Below are 22,245 nucleotides of genomic sequence, written 5' to 3' on the forward strand. Positions count from 1 at the left end.
CGTCAGTTTTTGACTCATTATTTAGGTAAAGGAATGAGGGGGATATCTGGGGAATGAAACGAACATAGAAAAATTTCCAATAAAAATCTGAGAAATAATAATGTGTATGTATTACGACTTTTACAAGATCCATATTTCAACTGGTTTGAGCAGTAATGTTTTAACAGTTGCTAGAGGGTTTCAAAGTTTCTGAGTAAATTAGTGACGAAGGCTTGTACAGTTGTTTAAGGCTTCTGGGCTCCACTGAGAAACTCTCGTTTACATGAGCTATTGACTGAAAACATGCAACTTTTGCAGTTTCATTCATTCAAAGGTCATGCACTCTCATACAGGACTGACCTGAGCCACAACCTATTTCATAATCTCAATGTTGACCAAAGTCATAATGCTCTCTGTAGAGCCAAAAAAGCAGACTTTAAAAAAAGACCAATACATTGACTGAAAAGCATTGGAATTGATACATTACTGTAGTTAAAAAAGGGTAATCATACCATGCATGTAGGGTCAGTGTACATAAACTGCATTGGCATTGAATGCAGACATTGGTAGTAGATAGTGGAGGTGTGTCTATTTAGACACCAGCAGAGTGCCATGCAGAGTTGTCTGGACTGTGCTCTGATTGGCTGGCAATGTGGGGCTGGCATTTCCGTCACTGGACACATGGGGGCCACATACACGTCCATGTGCACGGTCCAATGGGTGTCAGCATGTTCTGAAAGTCATGTCAATCATACTGTACTGTGGAGTGGGTTATGAGGGATTGTTCACCTCAAGGTCCAAAGGCCCTCTCTCTCTCTCTCTCTCTCTCTCTCTCTCTCTCTCTCTCTTTCTCTCTCTCTCTCTCTCTCTCTCTCTCTGTCACTCTCTCTTCCTCCCTCTCTCTCTCTCTCTCTCTCTCTCTCTCTCTCTCTCTCTCTCTCTCTCTCTCTTTCTCTCTTGCGCTCTTTCTGCCCTGGATGAAGGCTAAACTCCAGCTGATCAGGAGCCAGGGAATGTCAGCTCCGGGTGCCAGGCTCTGGAGACCTTCCCAGACTGCTCCACACACAGGCGTGCCCGCGTCCTGGTCCTTCTCCCCGGAGGCAGAGGCGTGGGTGGGGGTGCCCGGCTCATAGGGACAGAAAAAGAACACATTGACCCAGACCCTGAACTCTTGTATCAGCCAGGAAGCCTGAGCCAGGGGACAGGCTCCAACGGTACTGGAAGGGCTGTGTGGAGGAGGGTGTGTTTGTGTACACATGCAGACGGGGGCGTGTATGAGTGGGGTGTGAGGGTAGGTGGGTGTGGGTGTGGTCGGAGTGCATGGAGCTCTCATTTCTTCATGCTCCCACCTGCTCCATGTCAATGACCCTCCCAGGGGTGGTCCACTGCGTCGCTTGCCCTGCCAAATCAAACAACCCCTGTGAATGATCCCACAGTCAGGGACAGAGGGTGGCACCTGCAGTTCTTGTTGCCACAGATAAAAGCTTTTATGATCACGCAGACCATCCACGTTTGCAGTCAGCCAAATTGTAGAATCTCTCTCTGTTTTGTGTTATTGTTATTTGTGAGAATAATACAAGCTACAGTTTCCTCTATGTTTATCAAATACACCCAGCCCGTTGCTTATCATAGGGGAAGGCCTTCTCCACACCATGGTGAAACACAACAGGTCACTTGTGTTCGATGGTGAGGGTCGATCTTAAATTGTTATATAAGACAATCTGTCCGAGTCATCTTCTGACAGCTGTCACAGCCTGAAAACAGACTCATACCAGCATTGATGACTGATTACTCTGATCTTTCAAGAAGCCGATGATTTCAAGTGAAGGCTGGATTCCACCACAGGTACATACCTCATACTCACCAAGCCTATCGTTCTCTGTACCGAACCGTGATGATCTATCAAGAAGCATGTCAAAATATCAGATGTAATTGGAGAACCGCTCTATTTTTACTGGCTGGTGAAACAGTATACTGTTCTCTTGAAAGACACAGCCAATAACATGAACTGTTATTGCGACGTTGAGGAACTAGCCAATGGGGTACAACGATGTTCACGCTCCAGGGAAGGCTGGTGGAAAGTTACTGAAGATATTATTTGGACTGCGAAGGGGATGATGCATTGTTTGTAGGGAGTCAGGTGGCTGAGCGTTTAGAGAATCGGGCTAGTAATCAGAAGGTCGCTGGTTCGATTCCCGGCAATGTCAAATGACGTTGTGTCCTTGGGCAAGGCACTTCACCCTACTTGCCTCGGGGGAATGTCCCTGTACTTACTTTAAGTCGCTCTGGATAAGAGCGTCTGCTAAATGACTAAATGTAAATGTTTGCATCATGAATGGAAATCTCTTTTTGGCTACTTTAAGATAATGGATTTCGAGAGACAGAGAGATACAGAGAGAGACAAACAAAGATATAGAGACGGAGAGACAATGAATGAGAGAGAGGGAATGATGGAGAGAGAGAGAGAGAGAGAGCGGGGGGGGGGGGGGAGGACTAGCGTCTCCCGGACTTCTACAGTGTTTATACTTGTACAAAGTGCTTTTAGAGAGATCTCCATATATATGATACACTGTATAAAATGTGACGTCACACACGGACTTGATCTAAACATAGGACTGCAAAGGAAAGCAGCCCTGTGGCCTGCTCCTGTTGATACACCCCCGCCCCCCCCCCCCCCCCGAGATCTCCATGATGGACCTTCCTACAGTCGACGCTCAGAGAGAGAAATATCTGAGCACAATCATTCTATGGATCAGGAGCAAAAGTCCCAGAGTTCAGACATGATACTCAGACTATATACTTACCTCGGTGTTGATAATGCCATTCCTCAACAGATTAGCTAGCGTTTAGCATTTGCAGACTTTCTGTGTACTTTCTCAAGCATACATCCCCGTCAAAAACTACCAAGAGAAAAAGCTCAAGATCTTATGTCACATTCTCGCATTAGCCCTCTGTCAGCTTCAGAGAATATCAACGTGATAGGAATATTAACTCGTGATAGGAAATTTGTGAGGAAAATCTCTCGGTAGAAGTATAATCTCCTACATGGCTCATGTTAGACTAGTTGCTGGAGATTAAAGGTCATAATCTGTTATAGAATTCAATCACACGTTTCTATTCAGGCCACCTTAGTTTGTGAACTGGACTGTGATCCTGTTGTCACATTTGAACCCGGGTGTTCAGATTAGAATAGAGCAGTAATCTGGCATTGATTTTAATGCCATATTTCCATGAAAAATGCCTAAACAGGAATTACAATTAAGGTTGAGGTTAACTAGTGGTCAAGTGCTAGTGGAGTAGAACTGTCTGAACAAGAGTGAGTATGCCATAAAGTAGTTTGACCTTGAACATAGCTGCTTTATCTTCAATGCTTACTGTAACACTCAAATCCTCAACACTTTCCTAAGTCTAACATGGGGGTGCGTTTGTAAGCATGTGAGTGTGTGTGTGTGTGTGTTTCAAATCATTTGTGTGTGTGTGTGTGTGTGTGTGACAGTGTGTGTATGTGTGTGTGTGTTTGCGTGTGCGTGTGATAGTGTGTGTATATGTGCGTGTGAGAGTGTGTGTGTGTGTGCGTGTGCACTTGCCTTGTTGTGAGTGTGTCTGTGTGTTTACTTGTCCAGAAAGCACCCAGTATTAATGACCCCACTGCAGCTGTAGAGTGTCTACCTGCCTGCCTCCCTATTGCCCATCTGCTTGTCTGCCTGCCTGCCTGTCTGTCTGCCTGTCTACTTGTCTATCTGCCTGCCTGTCTACTTGTCTATCTGCCTGCCTGTCTTCTTGTCTATCTACCTGGCTACTTCCTGTCTTCTTGTTTATCTGCCTGCCTGTCTATCTGCATGTCTTCTTGTTTATCTGCCTGCCTGTCTTATTGTCTATCTACCTGTCTATCTGCATGTCTTCTTGTTTATCTGCCTGCTTGTCTATCTGCATGTCTTCTTGTTTATCTGCCTGCCTGTCTTATTGTCTATCTACCTTTCTATCTGCCTGTCTTCTTGGCTGTGTTCCTCTAACCTCTGAGGTTCTTCAGTTTATTCACATGGATCATGGGAAGAATTACGAGCAATTCCCCTTCGTCTGGTTGGTGGTTCCACTGCAGCCATGCTCCTCGTCCACACCACAGTAATGCCTCTTCTATCTCTTCCCTCTCTTCTGTCAGCAGACACTTGTCTGGACTGTGTCACATGACCCTCTGCTGGTAAAGCAGAACAAAACTGACCGAAGGAAAAAAAAAAATGAAAAGAAACGTAATGAGAAGCCTCTTCAGCCAAGCAACAAGCCACTGTGTGTGTGTCTGTGTGTGTGTGTCTCTCTGTGTGTGTGTGTCTGTGTGTGTGTGTGTCTGTGTGTGTGTGTGTCTGTGTGTGTGTGTGTCTGTATGTGTGTGTGTCTGTGTGTGTGTGTGTCTGTGTGTGTGTGTGTGTGTGTGTCTGTGTGGGTGTGTGTGTGTGTGTGGGGGGAGGGTGTTGTTGTGACAAAACACTCATTAGACAAATGAGATTTAAAGAAATGTTAAGCATATTCGGCTGAGCAACAAGCCACTGGGACAAATGAATGAGTTGACTTTAAAGTGACGGACTGTGCCAGTCCCTTGTCCATCACAGGGTCTGGGGTTGTCTCTTTAATTACGACGTCATCCAGGGGTTGTCGTGACCTCTGGGACAAATATTTGCTCTTGTCTCTTTCTGTTTTGACCGTTGAAGACACTGTGCACATTGTTGTCCAAGCCTAAGATTTGTGGTGTAAGGCTACCAGGGGTTTGTTTTGGAAGCATATAACTCCAATAAGCCTCTACAGCTTTGGGTATAGGCACTTATACAGACTTGGGATCTGGTTTTGTACTTGTGTGGGCAGTGAGAGCCATATGGCAGTGCTTTTAACAGGGAGAACTGGGGGGGGTCATTGTCTTTTCCAATTCATAAAACACAGAGTATTACTGTTGTTTGGCCTGTTGTGAGGTAGGCCACTCACACACCTCTCGTTACTATGGAGATTCCAGCTGTGTTCACTTGTGCCACGAATTGAATTCCCAGCTTGATCCTCCCTTGTGTTAACTGCTTCACTTACGGTTAATCGTCTCAGAAGTCGCATGCCTAAATGTTCTGCTCTCCTGTCTCCCCTCCTGCAGAAGATAGCATCGGTATGGCTGTGAATCATATAAACCTCTGAGAATAAATAACATTAAACGGGGGAATAAATTGCACAAAAAAAAAAGAAAAAAGAAATCAAGCAGAATGGCGTACATTCCCCACGGTGCGTGAGTCTGCCAGCTACGGGAGAGCGTTCCAGTGCGAGAAAGCCGTGGGGGCGTAAAAGCTTGGAACCCTTTATAAGAGTGTGAGACAAATGAAAATGGACTCTTGGCTCCAGTGGGACAGGCCAGGATTTGGAAAGAGGGTGAGAGAGGAGCTTTGGTAGTTAATGGGTGGTGGGCTGCATTTACAGGCGATGGGCACGGTACCAGATGGAGCGTTAGGGTTCAATCTCCCAGGCGCTGGTGTGTACCTCCCAAAGAGATAAACCCCCATGTCATTGCTTGGACGTGTACTGTGTGTGGTGTAGTGTGTCTGCGTGTACTGTCTGTGTGTGTGTGCGTCCGCCTGTGTTTGAGAGATTGCGTGTTTGAGAGCCTTAATTGGTTCTCATCCATTGCTTCTTAGTAATAAATCAACGCAAACCTGGGCCTGTGCTTCATCTCCATATAATATGATTCATAGATATTTCTACATCTACGAAAATAAACAAGAGAGAAAACCAAGGAGTAAGTTCCTAAGCAGCTTTACTCGCAGATATACTTCTTTTTTTTTAAATAGGCCTAAAAGATAAACTTACATAGGCCCCTAGCTCAGGGAGTAGGGAGCGTGAGAAAACGCTAACTAGCCTTGCACCGCAGCTCGTGCGATATGGGAGAGAAAGCCTATACAGACAGAGAGACGAACGTACACTTTTACAGACCTACATTACAGGATATTGCCTCATTTTCCCAAACCTGCAAAGAGTATTTAAAGACCCCGGCTCACATGCACCTGCCTTAGTCAATGATTAAGTCATACGGTAAGATCCAATACCAACCCCATATTCTCATATTTAATATTTTACACTTTCCTGCCCAGGCTACATTGACTGAATATGATGACACTGAATGCTGATGTGGTGTAATTCAAGGGGCAAATGGGAGCACAGACGCGAGGTACATCAGGAGCTGCGGGGTTAGCACGCACGCCAATCTTCTGCCAGCGCGGGTAGAGTCTGCCACCTAGTGGACAGAATAGTGGCTATTTCTTTAGTGTGAGTCCTTGTCACAGGTATTGACAAGCGATTCATAAAATTCTTACCTTTCTCAATATTATTAACATGTCGAATAAACAGTTACACTTCAACATCTGTTGATTATAACTGATGAAAATGACTTTCAACACATTGCAGAATAGTTCATATTTAAGTTCATATTCAGTACATAATTTAGGCACAAAATCAATCAATGCTGAGTATAATTTTTTTTTGCAGATGCTCGCATCCAAACTGACATAAACCTTTTTAATTTAGAAGGGTGGGATCCTGTTGGATAGGCTGAGGTTGAGCATGCCAGCCTCATATCCAGGTCAGATCATGCTGAATCCCAGGTGAAATGCAATGCAGACACTTTTACAACTGTCCTTGTCTGATCCTCACAGCCAATAGGGCTTTTATTGTGTCTCTTTGATGTGAGACGGCTGTTCCTAGTATTGGCGTAGGGCCCTTGGGAAAACATTTCTGTAGAGTCAAGGACAAAGCCAGCTGGCTCAAAGCCAGATGTCATAACGGAATTTGGAGTTCCATATCCTTATGCTGAGTGGTATAGTGCATCGTATTGAGAGGAAGTGTGTGGGCGTGTGTTTGTATTGTGTGAGTGTGTTTTCATTCATGTGTGAGAAAGGGTTAAACTATCACTACAAGGCATTTGTTGAATTATCCAGATCTCCAGGGGGTTTTCACGGGGAACTGGGGGTCAGCCTTTCACAGTTAGAGTCCCCCCTCTGGTTTTGAAACAGGCTATTTTTTGCAAAAGGATTTGTCCTAAGGGACTGCATGGATGGGAACTGGCACGTGTTGAGCACCAAGAGCAGGCGGGCGGGCAGACCCGAGTGGGTCTTTGGAGTGGGAAGTTAAACTATGGTCAACACCCAAGTGGTGTTTACTGTGAAGCGATAGGCCCAACCCTCAAATAACAGATAGCTGCACTGAGACACATGACTCATACTGATTTAGACAGCACTTATTGAAAGCGAACAATGTCTCATTCCAAGTGACCTTCACTAGGGGAGTCATCAAAGTAAACAAGTTTGACTTGTGGACTCACAAAACCTGATCGTAACTTGGTTTCCAAAGAAAGAAGTAACTAGGACAATATATAGCACCAATAGTGTAACCTCCTGAACCCAGATCGATGGTGGTCAATGGGACTTTATAACTCAATTATAATTGAGTTATGAATAATAATCAATTTAGACCCAAACTTTAACCTCAAGGAAGGTCTAGAATATCCTCAAGGGGTCAATATTACACCTCATATCTTGTTTCTCTGCTTGGGTTTCAAGCAAACTGTCATGGCTGTGGTGAGTAGAGAGAAAGAGGTGATTAAGGTCACGGTTACCCCTTAGGAAAGAGAGGTTTTAAACTTTTAGGGGGAGGCTGTATTGCGAAGCAAAGAGCGAGGAAGATTTTTTATTTTATGTCTGGGGGCCTATTTGGCGCTGTCATCTGGATGTGATTTTTGCTGAGTTTGGTTTTCTTACAGTCTTCTATTATTATTTTTTTACAACAGCAGGAATGTCAATGATTTCAGGTTCAAAGCAAACAAACTATAGAGTACTGTGTGTGTGTGTGTGTGTGTGCGTGTGTGTGTGTGTGTGTGTGTGTGTGTGTGTGTGTGTGTGCTCTGGCTGAACATTTGAAAACCACTGTTCTGCTCTGGGATGGTATTCTCCCACCAACGTCTCACACACACACAACCCCGCACGCACACACACACACACACACACACACACACACACACACACACACACACACACACAACCCCGCACGCACACACACACACACACACACACACACACACACACACAACCCCGCACGCACACACACACACACACACACACACACACACACACAACCCCGCACGCACACACACACACACACACACACACACACACACACACACACACACACACACACACACAGGCATTAGTGCCCCCTCTCTTACACTCTTTTTCACATGGATGTGATTTGTGGTTGTATTGTTTTCAGATCCTCCTCAGATAGCAGATATCATGTATATGGTGTGAAATATGAAAGTATATTTGGAAATACTGTAGGCTGTAGGTATATGCATGATGTACGGCAGTAGACATTTCCGGGCAATATGGGCCAAATAATTGATCGTATTTACATTTGTATAATATCTTTAAAAATTATAATACATAAAATCGTTATAGGATATGCAAGGCCTGAGGCTGAGACCACCTATGCCACGCTCAGGCAGACAACGTACGGGGGAAACAATTCGCAATTTCTATCGAAAACTCGTTTAGCAATTTAACAGGTTCGGAAAAAACGTATATGACTCAATGGGCTTCCGTAGTTAGCGTAACAAGTGAAATAAACATGGCGTCCGACAGCGACAGCGATGAGGATTTTGTGACTTATGGCATACCTTTAGAGCCTCTCGAGGAAGGTAAGAACGTGTTAATAGTGCATCAGATTATGTGTTTTCCCATGCCTGTTCTAATAGTTATTAATGGTCAGGATAAATATCACTGGCCTTACTCGCCACCCTAGACTAGTAGCTCTCTACTTAGCCAGCAAGCTAACCCGTAGACCATCCACTAATACTGACCCAGTTCATACCGTTGTAGGACAGTGGGACAGTCTGAACACTGACTCTCGTCGGAATGTCCCTTAAGTTACCTAGCCAGCTGCCCCAAACCAAATCTTGTGGAGATGCCCAGTTAGTTGATCTAGATAGTCACAGAAAGGGAGTTGAAATGATCATCTTTTAGCACAGAGCATGTCATTTTGATGAATACACTGTGCAGTGTAATCGTGATGCATGTTTTGCAGACGAGCCCTTGAAAAGGCCAGTTCCATTGCACGACCAGACGGTGAAGGATGAGAAGGGTCGCTACCAGAGGTTTCACGGAGCCTTCACCGGAGGCTTCTCCGCGGGCTACTTCAACACTGTCGGCACCAAAGAAGGTTTGTTCAGCCCGTTACATGGGAGGCACGAGTTAGAAGCGAAGCATACCGAATAGGATGATAGCAACGAATCGTTTCCTTCTGCAGGGTGGACACCTTCGACCTTTCTATCATCCAGACAGCAAAAAGCAGAGAAAAAAAATGCCAGGCCGGAAGATTTCATGGACGATGAGGTACGCAAGTATTACAAAAAAAGACATTTCCCTGCCAGACATTAGCCCTTGTCAGCCTAGATTCTTAACAGAGGCAGTTATGCTATTTACTGAATGGCATCACTTACTCTCCTCGTGTTACTGATCATTCCAGGACCTCGGGGAGCACGGTATCGCGCCCAGTGAGATCACGACCACTGATGAGTTTGCGTCCAGGAGGAGGGATCAGATCAGGGACAAGGCCAGGGCCATCACCTCCATGTCTGCCCCCATACCTGGCGACACGCTGCTGGAAGATCTGGTCACGCCAGCCAAGTAATAAACAAGCTTCATATTTAAAAGCCTTACTGTTATGATCACTTCACATGTTATAAAAGGCTCGTTGTGATCAGTGTGAAGACGCTGCAGTGACTTCCCTAACCGGTCAGTGGTGTCGCTGCTGTGATTGGTAGGTCGTCCATGGGGGTGGAGCTACTGAGGAAGATGGGCTGGAAGGACGGCCAGGGGGTCGGGCCACGGGTGAAGAGGAAGGCCCTTCGGCAGAAGGAGGGTAGGTTTTACCTCGGGTGCTAATACCAGCCATGTCACTACACATTCAGCTTGATCGATGATTATCTATAATCTCAGGTTAAAGAAGGCAGCGCTCTTAAAAACTCTTTCTGCTCACAGAACCAGCTAGAAAAGGCTATGGATGTGTTTTGCCACCAAACGGCTCGGAAGAATCTGAGGTAAGTGTTACTTACTTAGCTCACTAACACAATCGACCGTTTACTCTTGAACATATCAATATTACCATTGATATTACTATTAATAATTGGTGTCATAAAATAGAAGACGCTAATAACTCGCTTCCCTCATAAAATCTTCTAACCTACAGGAGGACGATGGCGAGTTTGCCCCAGCGGACGTGACCTTTGCCCCCAAGGACGTAGTTCCGATTGACTTCACCCCCAAGGTGGATGTGAAAGGGCTGGGCTACCAAGGTCTGAACCCCCAGCAGGCCCTCATGGGTGGGGGAGGGTCGGGCAACATCAACCTGTTCACCATGGACTCAGACCGAGCCAGCAGCCTGTTCGGCGACAACCGGAAGGGGCCCAAACGCAGGGGCGGAGTGGCTGGACAGGTGATCACTGTTTTTACCGGACTCGTTGGATAAAAGACGTACAGAGATTTGATCCTGGGGCCTCGTGAAGTACGGTCAGGTGCTATGCTCTACTTCTAAGCTGAACTTATCCCCTACAGGAAGTCTGTGTTCCAGTACTGTGTCTTTCTTTCCACATGTAGTTCGTTTCTGATAGTTGGATTGGAAGTCTTGGTTTCCGGCCTCTTGCTGGACCATGAGGCTCTGGGGTCTGCTTGTGATTGGTCAGCCGGTGTGTGACCCAACACCTTGTGTGTCACCAACAGGCGTTCGGAGTGGGAGCCATGGAGGATGACGATGATGACATCTACCACCGCGACACCATGTCCAACTATGACAAGGTGCTGGGAGGGGAGGAGCCAGGGGACGGCCTGTATGGCTGGACCGCCCCCCAACAGTACAAGAAAAAGAAGGGTGTGTGATGGCGTTTTAGGGTTGAAAGTCAGTGGGGTTCAAATGGTTACGAATGGGTGTGTACGGGTGTCAATGTTTGAGTTTCAACTTTATATGTAGGGGGGGGGGGGATGAACTCTTAATTGAATGCTGTGCTAAATCTGTTTTCAGACTACAGCATAGATGCCTCTTACATTGGTAAAATTCTGGAAGGATTCACCCTCTCCTCAGAGGTTGAAAAGGAAAGAAAAGTATGTTCTTCCTGCACCTTCATTCTCACAGAATGTCTGATCTTGACAAACCTTTCCCCTCACCTCGTCTGTTTGGTGTTCTGTCTGCACCCTACATCCCTCCCTACATCCCTCCCCCTCTCCAGATCTTCCCCCCTCCCATCCTGCCCAGGGACTACCGGCCTGTGCACTACTTCCGGCCGGTGGTGGATATGTCCAGCGTCAGCCCCATCGTGGCCCAGGCCTTGAAGACCTCCAGGGGCCACATGGCCCAGCAGCAGAGCCTGCCGATAGGCCGGCACCAGCTATACTCAGCCCACCGGAGGGATATGCTGGGGGAGTCAGCACTGCAAGGTACATCAGCTGTGTGTGTGTGTGTGAGCAGGTATATGTGTGTGTGTGAGCTGGTGTTAGTGTGTGTGTATGCGCAAGAGCGTGCACCTGCACAGGCGTGCACGCGTATCATTTCTATCTCATCCATCAGCTTTGCTCTTCACAGGACCCAGCTCTGTGTTTGACCTCCTAAAATCTGAGGACAGAGAGAAACTTGCCTCTCTACGCAACACCACCGCCACCACACCCTCCACCGGACCAGGACCTGCCAGCTCCGCCCCCTCGGGGGGGTCACACTCCGCCATGGTGTCTGCCGGCGTGGCAGCCGCGGCGGCCAGGGCCTCGGCCCAGAAGGCCATGGCCGGGAGGTTCCAGCCCCCTGGGGAACAGGAGCACCGGGCGGTGACTGCAGCCTGGAGCGGCCCCACCGCCCAGGCCCAGGCCGGACTGGCCTTCAAGCCCTTTGAGAAGAACCCCAGCAAGCAGGCGCGCTACGAGCTCTACATCAACCAGATCAAACAGGGAGACAAAGGTGGACTAGAATCTTTATAGTATTTCTCTGTCAGAACAAATACAGTACCTCGTATTTACAGTGTATGTTCCTGCCTACTACTACTAGATAGGACGGGAGTGTCGAACTGGAGCATGGAGTCAGTTGGCTGAGCAGTGAGGGAGTCGGGCTAGTAATCCGAAGGTTGCCAGTTCGATTCCCGGTCATGCCAACTGACGTTGTGTCCTTGGGCAAGGCACTTCACCCTACTTGCCTCGGGGGGATGTCCCTGTACTTACTGTAAGTCGCTCTGGATAAGAGCGTCTGCTAAATGACTAAATGTAAATGTAAATGACTGCTCTTCTTGTTCCCTTTGTCGTCCTTAGATGCTCTTGAACAGAGTCTGGACCCGGCCATGACGGAGTGGGAGAGGGGCCGGGAGAGGGATGAGTTTGTCCGCGCTGCTCTCCTCTACAAGCCCAGCAGCTCCTCCCTGTCCTCTCGCTTCACCCGGGGGAAAACCGAGGAGATCGGGGACAAGGTGGAGGTGACCCGTGACCAAGAGGTAGGCTGCCTCTGCAGGAGGAAGTGGAAGGGATGAGCACCAAAGCATGACACAGCGGAATCTTAGCTGTTCAATTGGTGTAGCAAGTTGCTATTAGCAACAACTGTAAAGTTGGTAAATGTGACCAAAAGCGAAGCTCTCTCTGCAGGAAAGAGAGGTGATTCATGCTGTGCATGACACAGCAACATTTTAATTGTTCAAGTAGTATAACAACGACAGTAAAGTCTGTTAATGGGAAGTACATGTCTGTGAAGTAAAGACCTTTTATGATTTCAATATCTTTCTGAGTTTGTTTATCTTACTTGGGCACAGATGAATATTAACCACCATTGGTCTTTCTGAGTTCTGAGTACATTTTGTAGCATTCCTCCTTTCTTCACATCTTTGTTTCCCCGTGTTCAGAACGACGTGGATGACAAGCAGGCAGCCGTGAAGATGAAGATGTTTGGCAAGCTCACCAGGGACACGTTTGAGTGGCACCCTGACACACTACTCTGCAAGAGGTTCAACATCCCTGACCCGTACCCTGGGTAAGACACACACACACAGGAAAACACACACACAGGAACACACGGAGGAAAACACACACACGCACAGAGGAAAACACACGCACAGAGGAAAACACACGCACAGAGGAAAAAAACACACACAGAGGAAAACACACGCACAGAGGAAAACACACGCACAGAGGAAAACACACGCACAGAGGAAAACACACGCACAGAGGAAAACACACGCACAGAGGAAAACACACGCACAGAGGAAAAAAACACACGCACAGAGGAAAAAACACACGCACAGAGGAAAACACGCACAGGAAAACACACACACACAGGAAAACCACACACCCGTGTCAAATACTTGCCATAACCGCTCTGTCGTTGGTTTCCCCAGATCTGGAATTGTGGGGATGCCCAAAGTGAAGAGGGATAAGTTCTCAGTCTTCAACTTCCTGACGGTGTTGGATAGTCCCACGGCCGCCACGGGGCCTCCTCCACCAGGTACAGAAGAGAACCTTGCCCGCGCCTCGGCTCAAGCTAACCGCGTTTCGTTCCCTACCGAACGCAAGCTGGTGGTGGTGTTAGCATGTCCAACGTGTACATCGTGTAGTGATCCTAGCTCTGTTTCTGTCTCCTCTAAGCCTCTTCCAAGCCCTCGGAGCCTGGGAAGAGGTCCAGGTGGGACCAGTCTGTCAAGGCGGAGGAAGAGAAGGATCCTCTCAGCCAGTTCCTCAGCGCGGCTCGTAGCGAGGCCTCTGGGGTCTCCGGGGCCTCTGGGGCCTCCGGGGCCCAGGACGATCCAGCCACCTCAGCCTCAACACCAGACCCCGCCACCAAGGTACCGCTAACGTCCTGCGTTGTGTCTGTCCTTGTAGGAGGGTTGAGAACAGTCGATCGGTTACCCGGTTAGGATTCGCGTGTTTTTGCGGTTGTGAATTATTCATGAGCGCCTACAGTGAACCAGCTTTGGCTAATTGAATGCATGATGGTGGATGGCAGGATTAGCCGAATTTGGCTTCTATGCGGGTTTATGTTGATGTGCAAAAGTTAAAGACAATGTTGCAACGAAACCGTGTGATAACTTGGTTTTCGGGTCGCATGTGTTACGGCGCTAATGTTTTGTATGGTTCTGCTGCTGTGTGAGCAGTGATGTTCTGCAACCAAGTGCTATTCTCACCGTCGTTCCACAGGAACAGGAACAGCAGGAAGCAGGGAAGGAGGAGGAGGAGGAGGAGGAAGAGAGCAGGCCATCCATGGACCTGTTCAAAGCCATCTTCGTCAGTTCTTCAGACGAGAAGTCATCCTCGTCTGAGGAGGAGGAGGAAGAGGAGGGGGAGGAGGAGGGAGAAGGCGGACGAGGCACGGCTGACTCTGTTCTGGCCAGCCTGTTCAACATCAACAACAAACCAGCCGCTGCCTCATCCCTGACGCAGGCCAAGCCCGACCGCACAGGTGATGTGACACAAAGCTCACTGCTTTGCGTAACACTTTTATCCAAAACGACGTACAAATAGTTCCTATAGAAAGTAGAAAAGAAGATCATGTATCAGAAATCCATGGTTCTACTTCCGTAGTTCTTTCGTTGGTCAGGGTCAAGGAATTGGTCTGTATTTGCTAACCACATCGCAAGGTAACCACATCTCAGCTACCAGACTCAGTGAACAACAATAATAGTATCTTAACCACAGTGCAAAAATAACATCTCAATTAAATTTGTGCATGGTACAAAGCAGCAAAATCAAACAATTTTGTGAGTCACCCATCCTAAGTGCTTCTTTTGAAGCCAGCAAAAGAGTAGTCAAGATGAAGCTTTAAGAGAATATTGGAAAGTTGGTGAATAGATGACGACAGTGTTTAACCCTGTATTGCTTGTCCTTATTCAAGAGCTGACCTCAACCAAAGCACAGACTGCCCCTGCTGCCCCCGCCCCTGCTGGCTCCGCCCCTGATGCCTCTGCCCCTCCGTCACAGGAAGAGGAGGAGTTTGGCCCCCGACTCCCACCCCCTTCATCCATAAAAAGTATGATTTATTATTTGTTATTTATTATTAAATAGTTTCTGCAGTGCAGGGTCATAGGTTTGTTTTCAAATGTGGGTGCAACCAGAAAATATTTATAACTGGGTACGTGGCTGTTGAAATATTCTTTTCTTTCCTTTCTGTATAAAAAAAAGGCATTTATAATGAAACCTACTCCCCTGCTATAGTGAACTTGAGTCCGTACATGTTAAACGTTTTCGATCAACATTTATATAACCATACGTGTTCACGTTTAGCTGAAGGTAGCCGGCCATCCTTGAGTCCCTCTGCGAAGCTGGTGAAACACAAGAAGAAGTGCAAGGAGAAACACAAGGCCAAGAAGGTGCACAAACACAAGAAGGAGAAAAAGGTACGTCGGAAAAGAGATTCATCCTGGGTCGCCTCGGCAGCTCACTGGTTAGGACGCCTAGCGTACGAGCTGAGGACCACTCCTCTCCCCGTGTTTTATCCTGGCTCGGACCATTTCTGCATGTCTTCCGCTCTCTCTTTCTCTCTCTCCCTTACATTTCCTGTCAATCTCTGTCCCTGTCCAAATAACATCTTTAAAAAAAGACCCATATATTTTGTATAAAAGAGATTAATCCCAAACCAACTGAACTGAGCCTCCATAAAATAAAAAGGGAGTCAGGCGGGCTAGTAATCAGAAGGTTGCCAGTTCGATTCCCGGCCGTGCCGAATGACCTTGTGTCCTTGGGCAAGGCACTTCACCCTGCTTGCCTCGGGGGAATGTCCCTGTACTTACTGTAAGTCGCTCTGGATAAGAGCATCTGCTAAATGACTAAATGTAAATGTAAAAAGCCCTCCATAGCTACATTTAGGCCATTTTGTTACGTGGAAATCTAAAAGATGTGTTCTCTTTTACAGCAGAAGAAGAAACAGAAGAAGCAAAAACACAAAGGGAAGAAGAAGAGTAAGAAGGAGGTGATCGTCATCAGCTCCTCTGACGGGAGCGAAACGGACAGCGAGGAAGACGGAGACTCTGGGGGACCGTCTACAGAAGAGCTGCTCAAAAGGTCATAGGTCATCACTAGCTGTAGCCCGAAAGGGTTCTGGGAAATGCAGTTTTATTTCTACTGTACTTTGCTTTTACTTTAAAGATATTGTGTTTTCTTTCTGTTCCAGGTTGAAAAACATTAGTGGGCAAAAGTGAACCTGAATCTATGGAGGGACAATCTGTCCTCTGTGAGGACTACTGATGTTTGTACTTTGAATCCTTTATTGTTCAGTATTGTTCAATGCATAAGGACATACATTTGCCATGCGATGAATGTAATGAGAATGATGAACATGAGAAAAAAATATTTTATGACTGATATTTTTTTGTCAAGCATTCTTGTCGTCGCCTTAATAATAAATAATAGCTGATTTTGTCATTACGAAGTGTTTTTTTTCTGTGTTGCTGGTTTTTATGAAACTGTGTTGTTTTAACGACTTGCTCTCAATACTAGCTACTACATTGTTTTACAGATAGAGCAAATAATGTCTGTTCAATTAATGAGGATACATGGAAGAGTAAATTGCATTTTACTGTGACCACCCGCTTACACGGTTGCCTCGATGTGTGTTCTTCCAATATTACCATAGTAACCCGCCCCCTGGGGTAGCAAACTTTGGAGCGAACTTGACTACCTTGATACAAGTAGCTACTATTTATGGAAACTAAACAGCGATACTATATCCGATTGTTCCGCTATAAGAAATAAATGGATTTGAAAAATATCGACCCTTTGTCGCTCGATGATACAAATGACGAGAACAAGGATGACAGTAAGGACCAAGAAAAGAGTGTTTCGCTTTGGGAGCATGAAGCGCTTTCCCAGGTAACCCGAGTCGATCATTCTGGAAATTTGCGAGCTAGCCCTATAGCTAGCAAAGCGTTTTCCAGATAAAACCTTCTGGTAAACATTAAAACAGAAAGAGCTTCGTAGGTACATTCTGCCGTGTGAAGTTTCACAAACGTTTAAAGCTTCACCATCTGTCCAACCTGCACGGATAGCAGCAGCGCACCAGCTCTGGCAGGTGGCCAAACTTCAGCCTAACTTCACATTTCTGACAGGGGCGTAGTCTTAACAGATGGGTTATTGATTAAGTTGTAATTGGAAAGGGAAGCACTGTTTTCCTTGATGGGACATTCTCATTATTGCACCTACAACGTTTTGAGATTAACTGGCAAATCGTCAACCGTTGTAATGGGTAGCCATGTGAATGTTTGATTAATTTCTCTCCAGATTCCCATCAAGGTGTTCAGGGGTCATACAGATGCTGTCAGCAACTGTCACTTCTGTTTTGATGACACAAGAGTCCTGACCAGCTCCCATGACAAGACTGCCACACTCTGGGTATGCCTCGCGGGGTAATTACAAGCACGTCAAAGCAATATCGCACTGAGACAAATTATAATCCTATTAGCTCAGACACAGTTATTGGAAGAATTTTATTAGGATGAACAAACTAATTCTCTTTGAGGATGGGTAAATCTCAGTGGTTAGAGTGCTTAACTGCAGATTATGAGGTTGCAGGTTCAAATCCCCCGATACTCCATGTCGTTTTTGGGATAAAAACTGCTAAATGAATAAAAACTCACACATTGCACAGTAGGCCTTTCCTGTAACTTGAGGCTATGATATATGTAGTTTATTGCTATTGATCTATCGCACCATCTGGAATACAGGCTTAGCCATGAAGCTAGCACGAAGCAAAACCAACTTCTTTGACCCCTTGCAGGATTCTGATACTGGGGCCTCCCTCCAGGTTTTCAAAGGTGTGCATAAATCTGCCATCACTGAGTGTACCTTGGTTCCGAAGAAGAACAGGTGAGCTACCTAGCATGATACTGTCTGAAGCCGATGAACATGGCCCTTGTTTGTATGTAAATTTAAAATCAGTATGCCTCATGAATAAACAATATTCCTGATGCAAATCCTTTGCTCCCTGGAACATCACATTCTGCTGGATTAATCTCCTTGTCAGAATGCCTGTCAACAAATCGACTAATTCAGTGCAGTACAATAGTATAATTCTCCTTTCTACCTATTTCTAGAGCGTGTTTTCCATCTGAATTGTAGCATTTTGGCAGATTGAACCAATTCACAACAACATTATTAGCAACTGGAGTCAAATGCTTTGTGTGTTTGACTCCCCATGGCCATACACATAGGTCTCCAATCACATTTTCCAGACCCTTTTTTTTTCTCTTCTTTTTCTTCTTGTGGCTCTTTGTTTGTGCTCTCCACCGGCACAGACACGGTTGCCAGGTAACCCTGGTAGTCGAGCTCGCTCAGTGAACTGTATCCATGGGTGCCCAGAAATGTAGTCTCCATAACCACAAAAGAATTCACTGATTACAATTCACTGGCAATGCTACAGTGCCCCTTATGTTCCCACATAGCTGCTCATTGAATCCTATTTCTTGGGACAGCTGCTTTGTGTTTAATTAAGTGATTAGCGACTCCTCTGTCTTTCTCTTCCCAACAGGCTCATCACAGCATCGTTGGACAAAACCCTCGTTGCCTGGGACCTGGAGACAGGAAAGATAATAGTAAATCCATGCAGTTAGTCCTCTCACACTTCCACACTCGTTTCCTCGTTAGGGAGTCAGGTGGCTGAGCGGTTAGGGAATCGGGCTAGTAATCTGAAGGTTGCGAGTTCGATTCCCGGCCGTGCAAAATGACGTTGTGTCCTTGGGCAAGGCACTTCAACCTACTTGCCTCGGGGGGAATGTCCCTGTACTTACTGTAAGTCGCTCTGGATAAGAGTGTCTGCTAAATGTAAATGTAATGTAAATGTTACCCTTCTGTCAACACATTTCCACTCCTTGCACAGGCCAACGGTACTTAAACACGATGGGTTTGTTTTTCACACTAAAGGTTGTAAATCTCTTGCATTGGTCATGGTACTTTTCGTTTCGGTAAAGGTCCTGTTCGGGTCTTGTCCCGCTGTGTGTGTGTGTGTTTCAGTGGACAGCACCTCATGGAGGCTTTGTGACCTCCTGCAGCACTACGGGGGATGGGAAGCTGGTGGCGTCCGCCTCAGACCAAGAGAACGCCATCTACCTCACCAACACAGACACGGGAGAGCGGGTCTTATACCTTAAAGGTAAACCTGTGATTCAGTAGTGAGAATCGTCCTTGTTGATTTTGTACACTGTATACTGTAGGCTATAGCTACAGGCCAGTTAAGACAAGATGGGTGATTTGTGAGTCTCTCTTCTTACAGGTCACCACAAGTCGACTATTACTCGGTGCAGGTTTGATCCACAGGGCCAGCGAGTGGCCAGCGTTTCTAACGATACGACTATCAAACTGTGGGACCTGGTATCCAACAAAACCACACTGGCTATAAATAGGTACAGAAGACTGGCGTTACAGCTACTCAGCATTTTTCAGATGAGGATGTTTGTTTACGTATGCAATTGTGGATACGACTCAAATTATATTTAGGACTTCGACAACATTACAGGCAGTGTAATACACTCTCAACCAATAAGAAAAAAAACCCTCTTCTAACCAAGATATCATTTTTTTACTAATAGTTATTTAAGGAAGACTCCCACATTATATGCACGACTGTCAAAGCAACTCAATACTTTCATCAATACACTTAAGTTATCCTATCCTCCCACAAATCTGCATATCATTGATTCTCGCGGTCATTGATTCCATTCATCACTTTCATTGGGCTCTGGAGGAGGAGAGAGAGGAAGCGTATTTATTAGTGGTTGAGGGCAGCGGTCTCCTTGCTGGCCCCCCTGGGCCTTGATCTGGGCCTGGGCAACGCCGCCGCCCAATCTGTGACATCACCACAGGAAGCTGGTCTAATCCCCTCACAGCAGAAAGACCCACTGCTGTCCGACCATGAGCCGAGAGATTTTACCTTAAAAAAGAAGTATAATAGTGTTTTGTTGCTGGGTGTCGATCCCTGCTGAATAGAGTCTGTGGTGTTGGGAAGGGATGTCGTGTTTTGATGTTGGATTAGCCTTGTGTTCACGTTGTTGTGGGTTGTGTTAGTGGGTCATGTGACAGGCTTACATCATGTCTGCCTTGATGTGGGCCTAAGAAACGCCGGCCTTGCTTGCTTCTCACTCATTATCATCTGATTACATGGCATTAATGCTTTTCTGCTTGTCCTCTGAACTCTCACAATCAAGTTAGCGTATATCTTAACACTCTAAGTGTGGTTTCCCTCAGGCTACGCCACTCCATAACTAGTCCCATCCTGTTTCCCTGTTCCCCCCCCCAGCAACCACACTAATGTGATCTCCAGCTGCAGCTTCAACCACAACGGCCACTTGCTTTGCAGTGCATCGTGGGACAAAACCCTGCAGTTGTGGGACGTCCATCAGGGGACATTTCGCTCCTGTGGCGGGGCTATGCTGAGCAGGGGCCATGAAGGCAGCATCAGCTCATGTGTCTTCTCCAACGACTGTAAGCTTGAACTGTGTAGAGAAGCTCTTTGTCTTGACCTTCTTGGGAGTCCCACATAATTTTTTTGTACTACAATGTTACATTTTATAAAAGTGTTTGTTTTGATGTCTTGTGAATTAGTGATGTATTTTGGTTAAGGTGAGTGGGGGGGACATATTTGGTGTTTTTCAGAAAGTGTATAATGAAACCTACGTTCTTGTCAGTACCGACTACCAGAATTTTTACGTTGATCTACTTGCTTTGTAAAACCAATTATGGCTCCCGCACCATAATGTAACTTCTTTATACGGGATGAACAGTGTGTTCGCTCTATTTTGTTGATTAAATGTTACCAGCCTCTCTCCTGGTGTCGGGAGCCTTTGACAGGACGGTTGCCGTGTGGGACATGGCTGCCTTCTGCAGAACGCTCGTCTTGAAGGTGACCTGAAGGACGATTGTACTGTTTCTCCTCCACAAGCACATACTACTTTTCACATTTGTCCAAATGAAATGCGTAGCTTGCTATGTGTTAGCTTTCTCTTTTACATTTACATTTTACATTTACATTTAGTCATTTAGCAGACGCTCTTATCGCTCAGAGCGACTTACAGTAGGTACAGGGACATTCCCCCCGAGGCAAGTAGGGTGAAGTGCCTTGCCCAAGGACACAACGTCATTTTGCACGGCCGGGAATCGAACTGGCAACCTTCAGATTACTAGCTCGATTCCCTAACTGCTCAGCCACCTGACTCCCACCTGACTCTTTTCCTTACAAATTTTGATTTCCCAGGGACATTTGGATTGGGTGACTGATGTGTCAATCAGCGCTGACAGAAAGTGGGTAGCCTCTGCCTCAAAGGTGTGTGTCTTCAGTGTCATGAGCCATGACCCAACTCCCTGCTCAGTAAATGTGTGTCTTCAGTGTCATGAGCCATGACCCAACTCCCTGCTCAGTAAATGATTGACAAGAATAACCTAAAGTGCGTAGTCACTTTTGTACACTGTCACACGACTGTCAGTCGTGTTACTGGATTTCCAGCTTAGTACGACACAAAACCGTGGCTGTGATTTGAAATGTTTTACCATTGTAATGCAACTGGATGTTTGTTTTATTGTCTCTGTAGGATTCAACTGTAAGATTGTGGAATATAGAGAACTCTGAACAGATACCTGAAGTTATTGAGAGAAGGAAAGCTCAAGGAATGGGCTTTCACGTACTAAAGGTTGGCTTACTTCTTAAGTTAAGAACACTTGATGAAACGTTTGATAACCCTTACTATGTAAAGTCAATTATTAATTTATTTTGGTTCCTAAAATAACTGTTAACAAATACATGCAGAGCACCCTTTTAACTGTTCCTTTCAGTGTGAGGAGTGTGGAAAACCGTTCTCCCTGTCGAGAGTGGAGACTTCCGACTTGATCACGAAGTGTGTTTTCTGCCGATTGAAGACACCAACCAGATATCATCCACAGCCGCCTCCTCTCTTGTCTATTAATTAAATTAGAAAATCGTCTACACACTATGACTATGACATAATAAAACCTTTTAATGTGTCACGAATATGAACCGTTTTATGTCATTAGAGTTCCGGGCGGCGCCGTGGCTTAGTTGGTTAAAGCGCCTGTCTAGTAAACAGGAGATCCTGGGTTCGAATCCCAGCGGTGCCTTTTAGTGATGAGAGTTTATAAAGAAGTGAATTTCACTGGCGTGTAGTGAATAAAACTACGGTAAGTAATAATTATCAGGTCACGAATAATACACAATCACGTAATTATATACATTTAAAACAAA

General features: G+C 46.1%; 2 protein-coding genes and 1 non-coding gene across 4 annotated transcripts; all 3 read left to right on the forward strand.

Moving 5' to 3' along the window:
- Positions 1-8,619: 8,619 nt before the first annotated feature.
- Positions 8,620-16,427, forward strand: gpatch1 (G patch domain containing 1). 2 transcript variants are annotated; one of them, XM_067249561.1, is made up of 20 exons: positions 8,620-8,689; positions 9,076-9,210; positions 9,298-9,383; positions 9,517-9,677; positions 9,815-9,912; positions 10,032-10,090; positions 10,240-10,485; positions 10,770-10,917; positions 11,068-11,147; positions 11,273-11,480; positions 11,626-11,991; positions 12,336-12,514; positions 12,917-13,044; positions 13,409-13,515; positions 13,656-13,852; positions 14,205-14,466; positions 14,899-15,033; positions 15,288-15,400; positions 15,916-16,064; positions 16,174-16,427. In XM_067249561.1, the coding sequence occupies exons 1-20, from the start codon at positions 8,620-8,622 to the stop codon at positions 16,199-16,201; spliced, it is 2,955 nt and encodes a 984-aa protein (XP_067105662.1). In that variant the 3' UTR covers positions 16,202-16,427. The 2 variants fall into 2 exon arrangements, with proteins under 2 accessions (XP_067105662.1, XP_067105663.1); XM_067249562.1 differs by having other exon boundaries at positions 15,919-16,064.
- Positions 16,428-16,488: 61 nt separating this feature from the next.
- LOC136955820 (WD repeat-containing protein 88-like) lies at positions 16,489-22,018 on the forward strand. Its single transcript, XM_067249563.1, has 11 exons — positions 16,489-16,871; positions 17,280-17,390; positions 17,776-17,864; positions 18,526-18,589; positions 19,008-19,146; positions 19,267-19,396; positions 20,290-20,474; positions 20,810-20,892; positions 21,244-21,312; positions 21,578-21,676; positions 21,819-22,018. The coding sequence occupies exons 1-11, from the start codon at positions 16,755-16,757 to the stop codon at positions 21,951-21,953; spliced, it is 1,221 nt and encodes a 406-aa protein (XP_067105664.1). The 5' UTR covers positions 16,489-16,754; the 3' UTR covers positions 21,954-22,018.
- Positions 22,019-22,047: 29 nt separating this feature from the next.
- On the forward strand, positions 22,048-22,121 carry trnat-agu (transfer RNA threonine (anticodon AGU)). Its single transcript has one exon. It is a non-coding gene; the product is annotated as a tRNA-Thr (tRNA).
- The last annotated feature ends 124 nt before the right edge of the window (positions 22,122-22,245 follow it).

Source organism: Osmerus mordax, chromosome 13 (assembly GCF_038355195.1).
Source record: "Osmerus mordax isolate fOsmMor3 chromosome 13, fOsmMor3.pri, whole genome shotgun sequence".
Taxonomy (NCBI): domain Eukaryota; kingdom Metazoa; phylum Chordata; class Actinopteri; order Osmeriformes; family Osmeridae; genus Osmerus; species Osmerus mordax.

Bases quoted from the DNA above. Each gene is read 5' to 3' on its own strand.
- LOC136955820 (XM_067249563.1), top strand. From the start codon at position 16,755: ATGGATTTGAAAAATATCGACCCTTTGTCGCTCGATGATACAAATGAC. The intron at 20,475-20,809 runs GTAAGCTTGAAC...AAATGTTACCAG, and splicing joins ATGTGTCTTCTCCAACGACT to CCTCTCTCCTGGTGTCGGGA. The intron at 21,313-21,577 runs GTGTGTGTCTTC...TTGTCTCTGTAG, and splicing joins GGGTAGCCTCTGCCTCAAAG to GATTCAACTGTAAGATTGTG.
- gpatch1 (XM_067249561.1), top strand. From the start codon at position 8,620: ATGGCGTCCGACAGCGACAGCGATGAGGATTTTGTGACTTATGGCATA. The intron at 9,913-10,031 runs GTAGGTTTTACC...TTCTGCTCACAG, and splicing joins GGCCCTTCGGCAGAAGGAGG to AACCAGCTAGAAAAGGCTAT. The intron at 13,516-13,655 runs GTACAGAAGAGA...GTCTCCTCTAAG, and splicing joins CACGGGGCCTCCTCCACCAG to CCTCTTCCAAGCCCTCGGAG.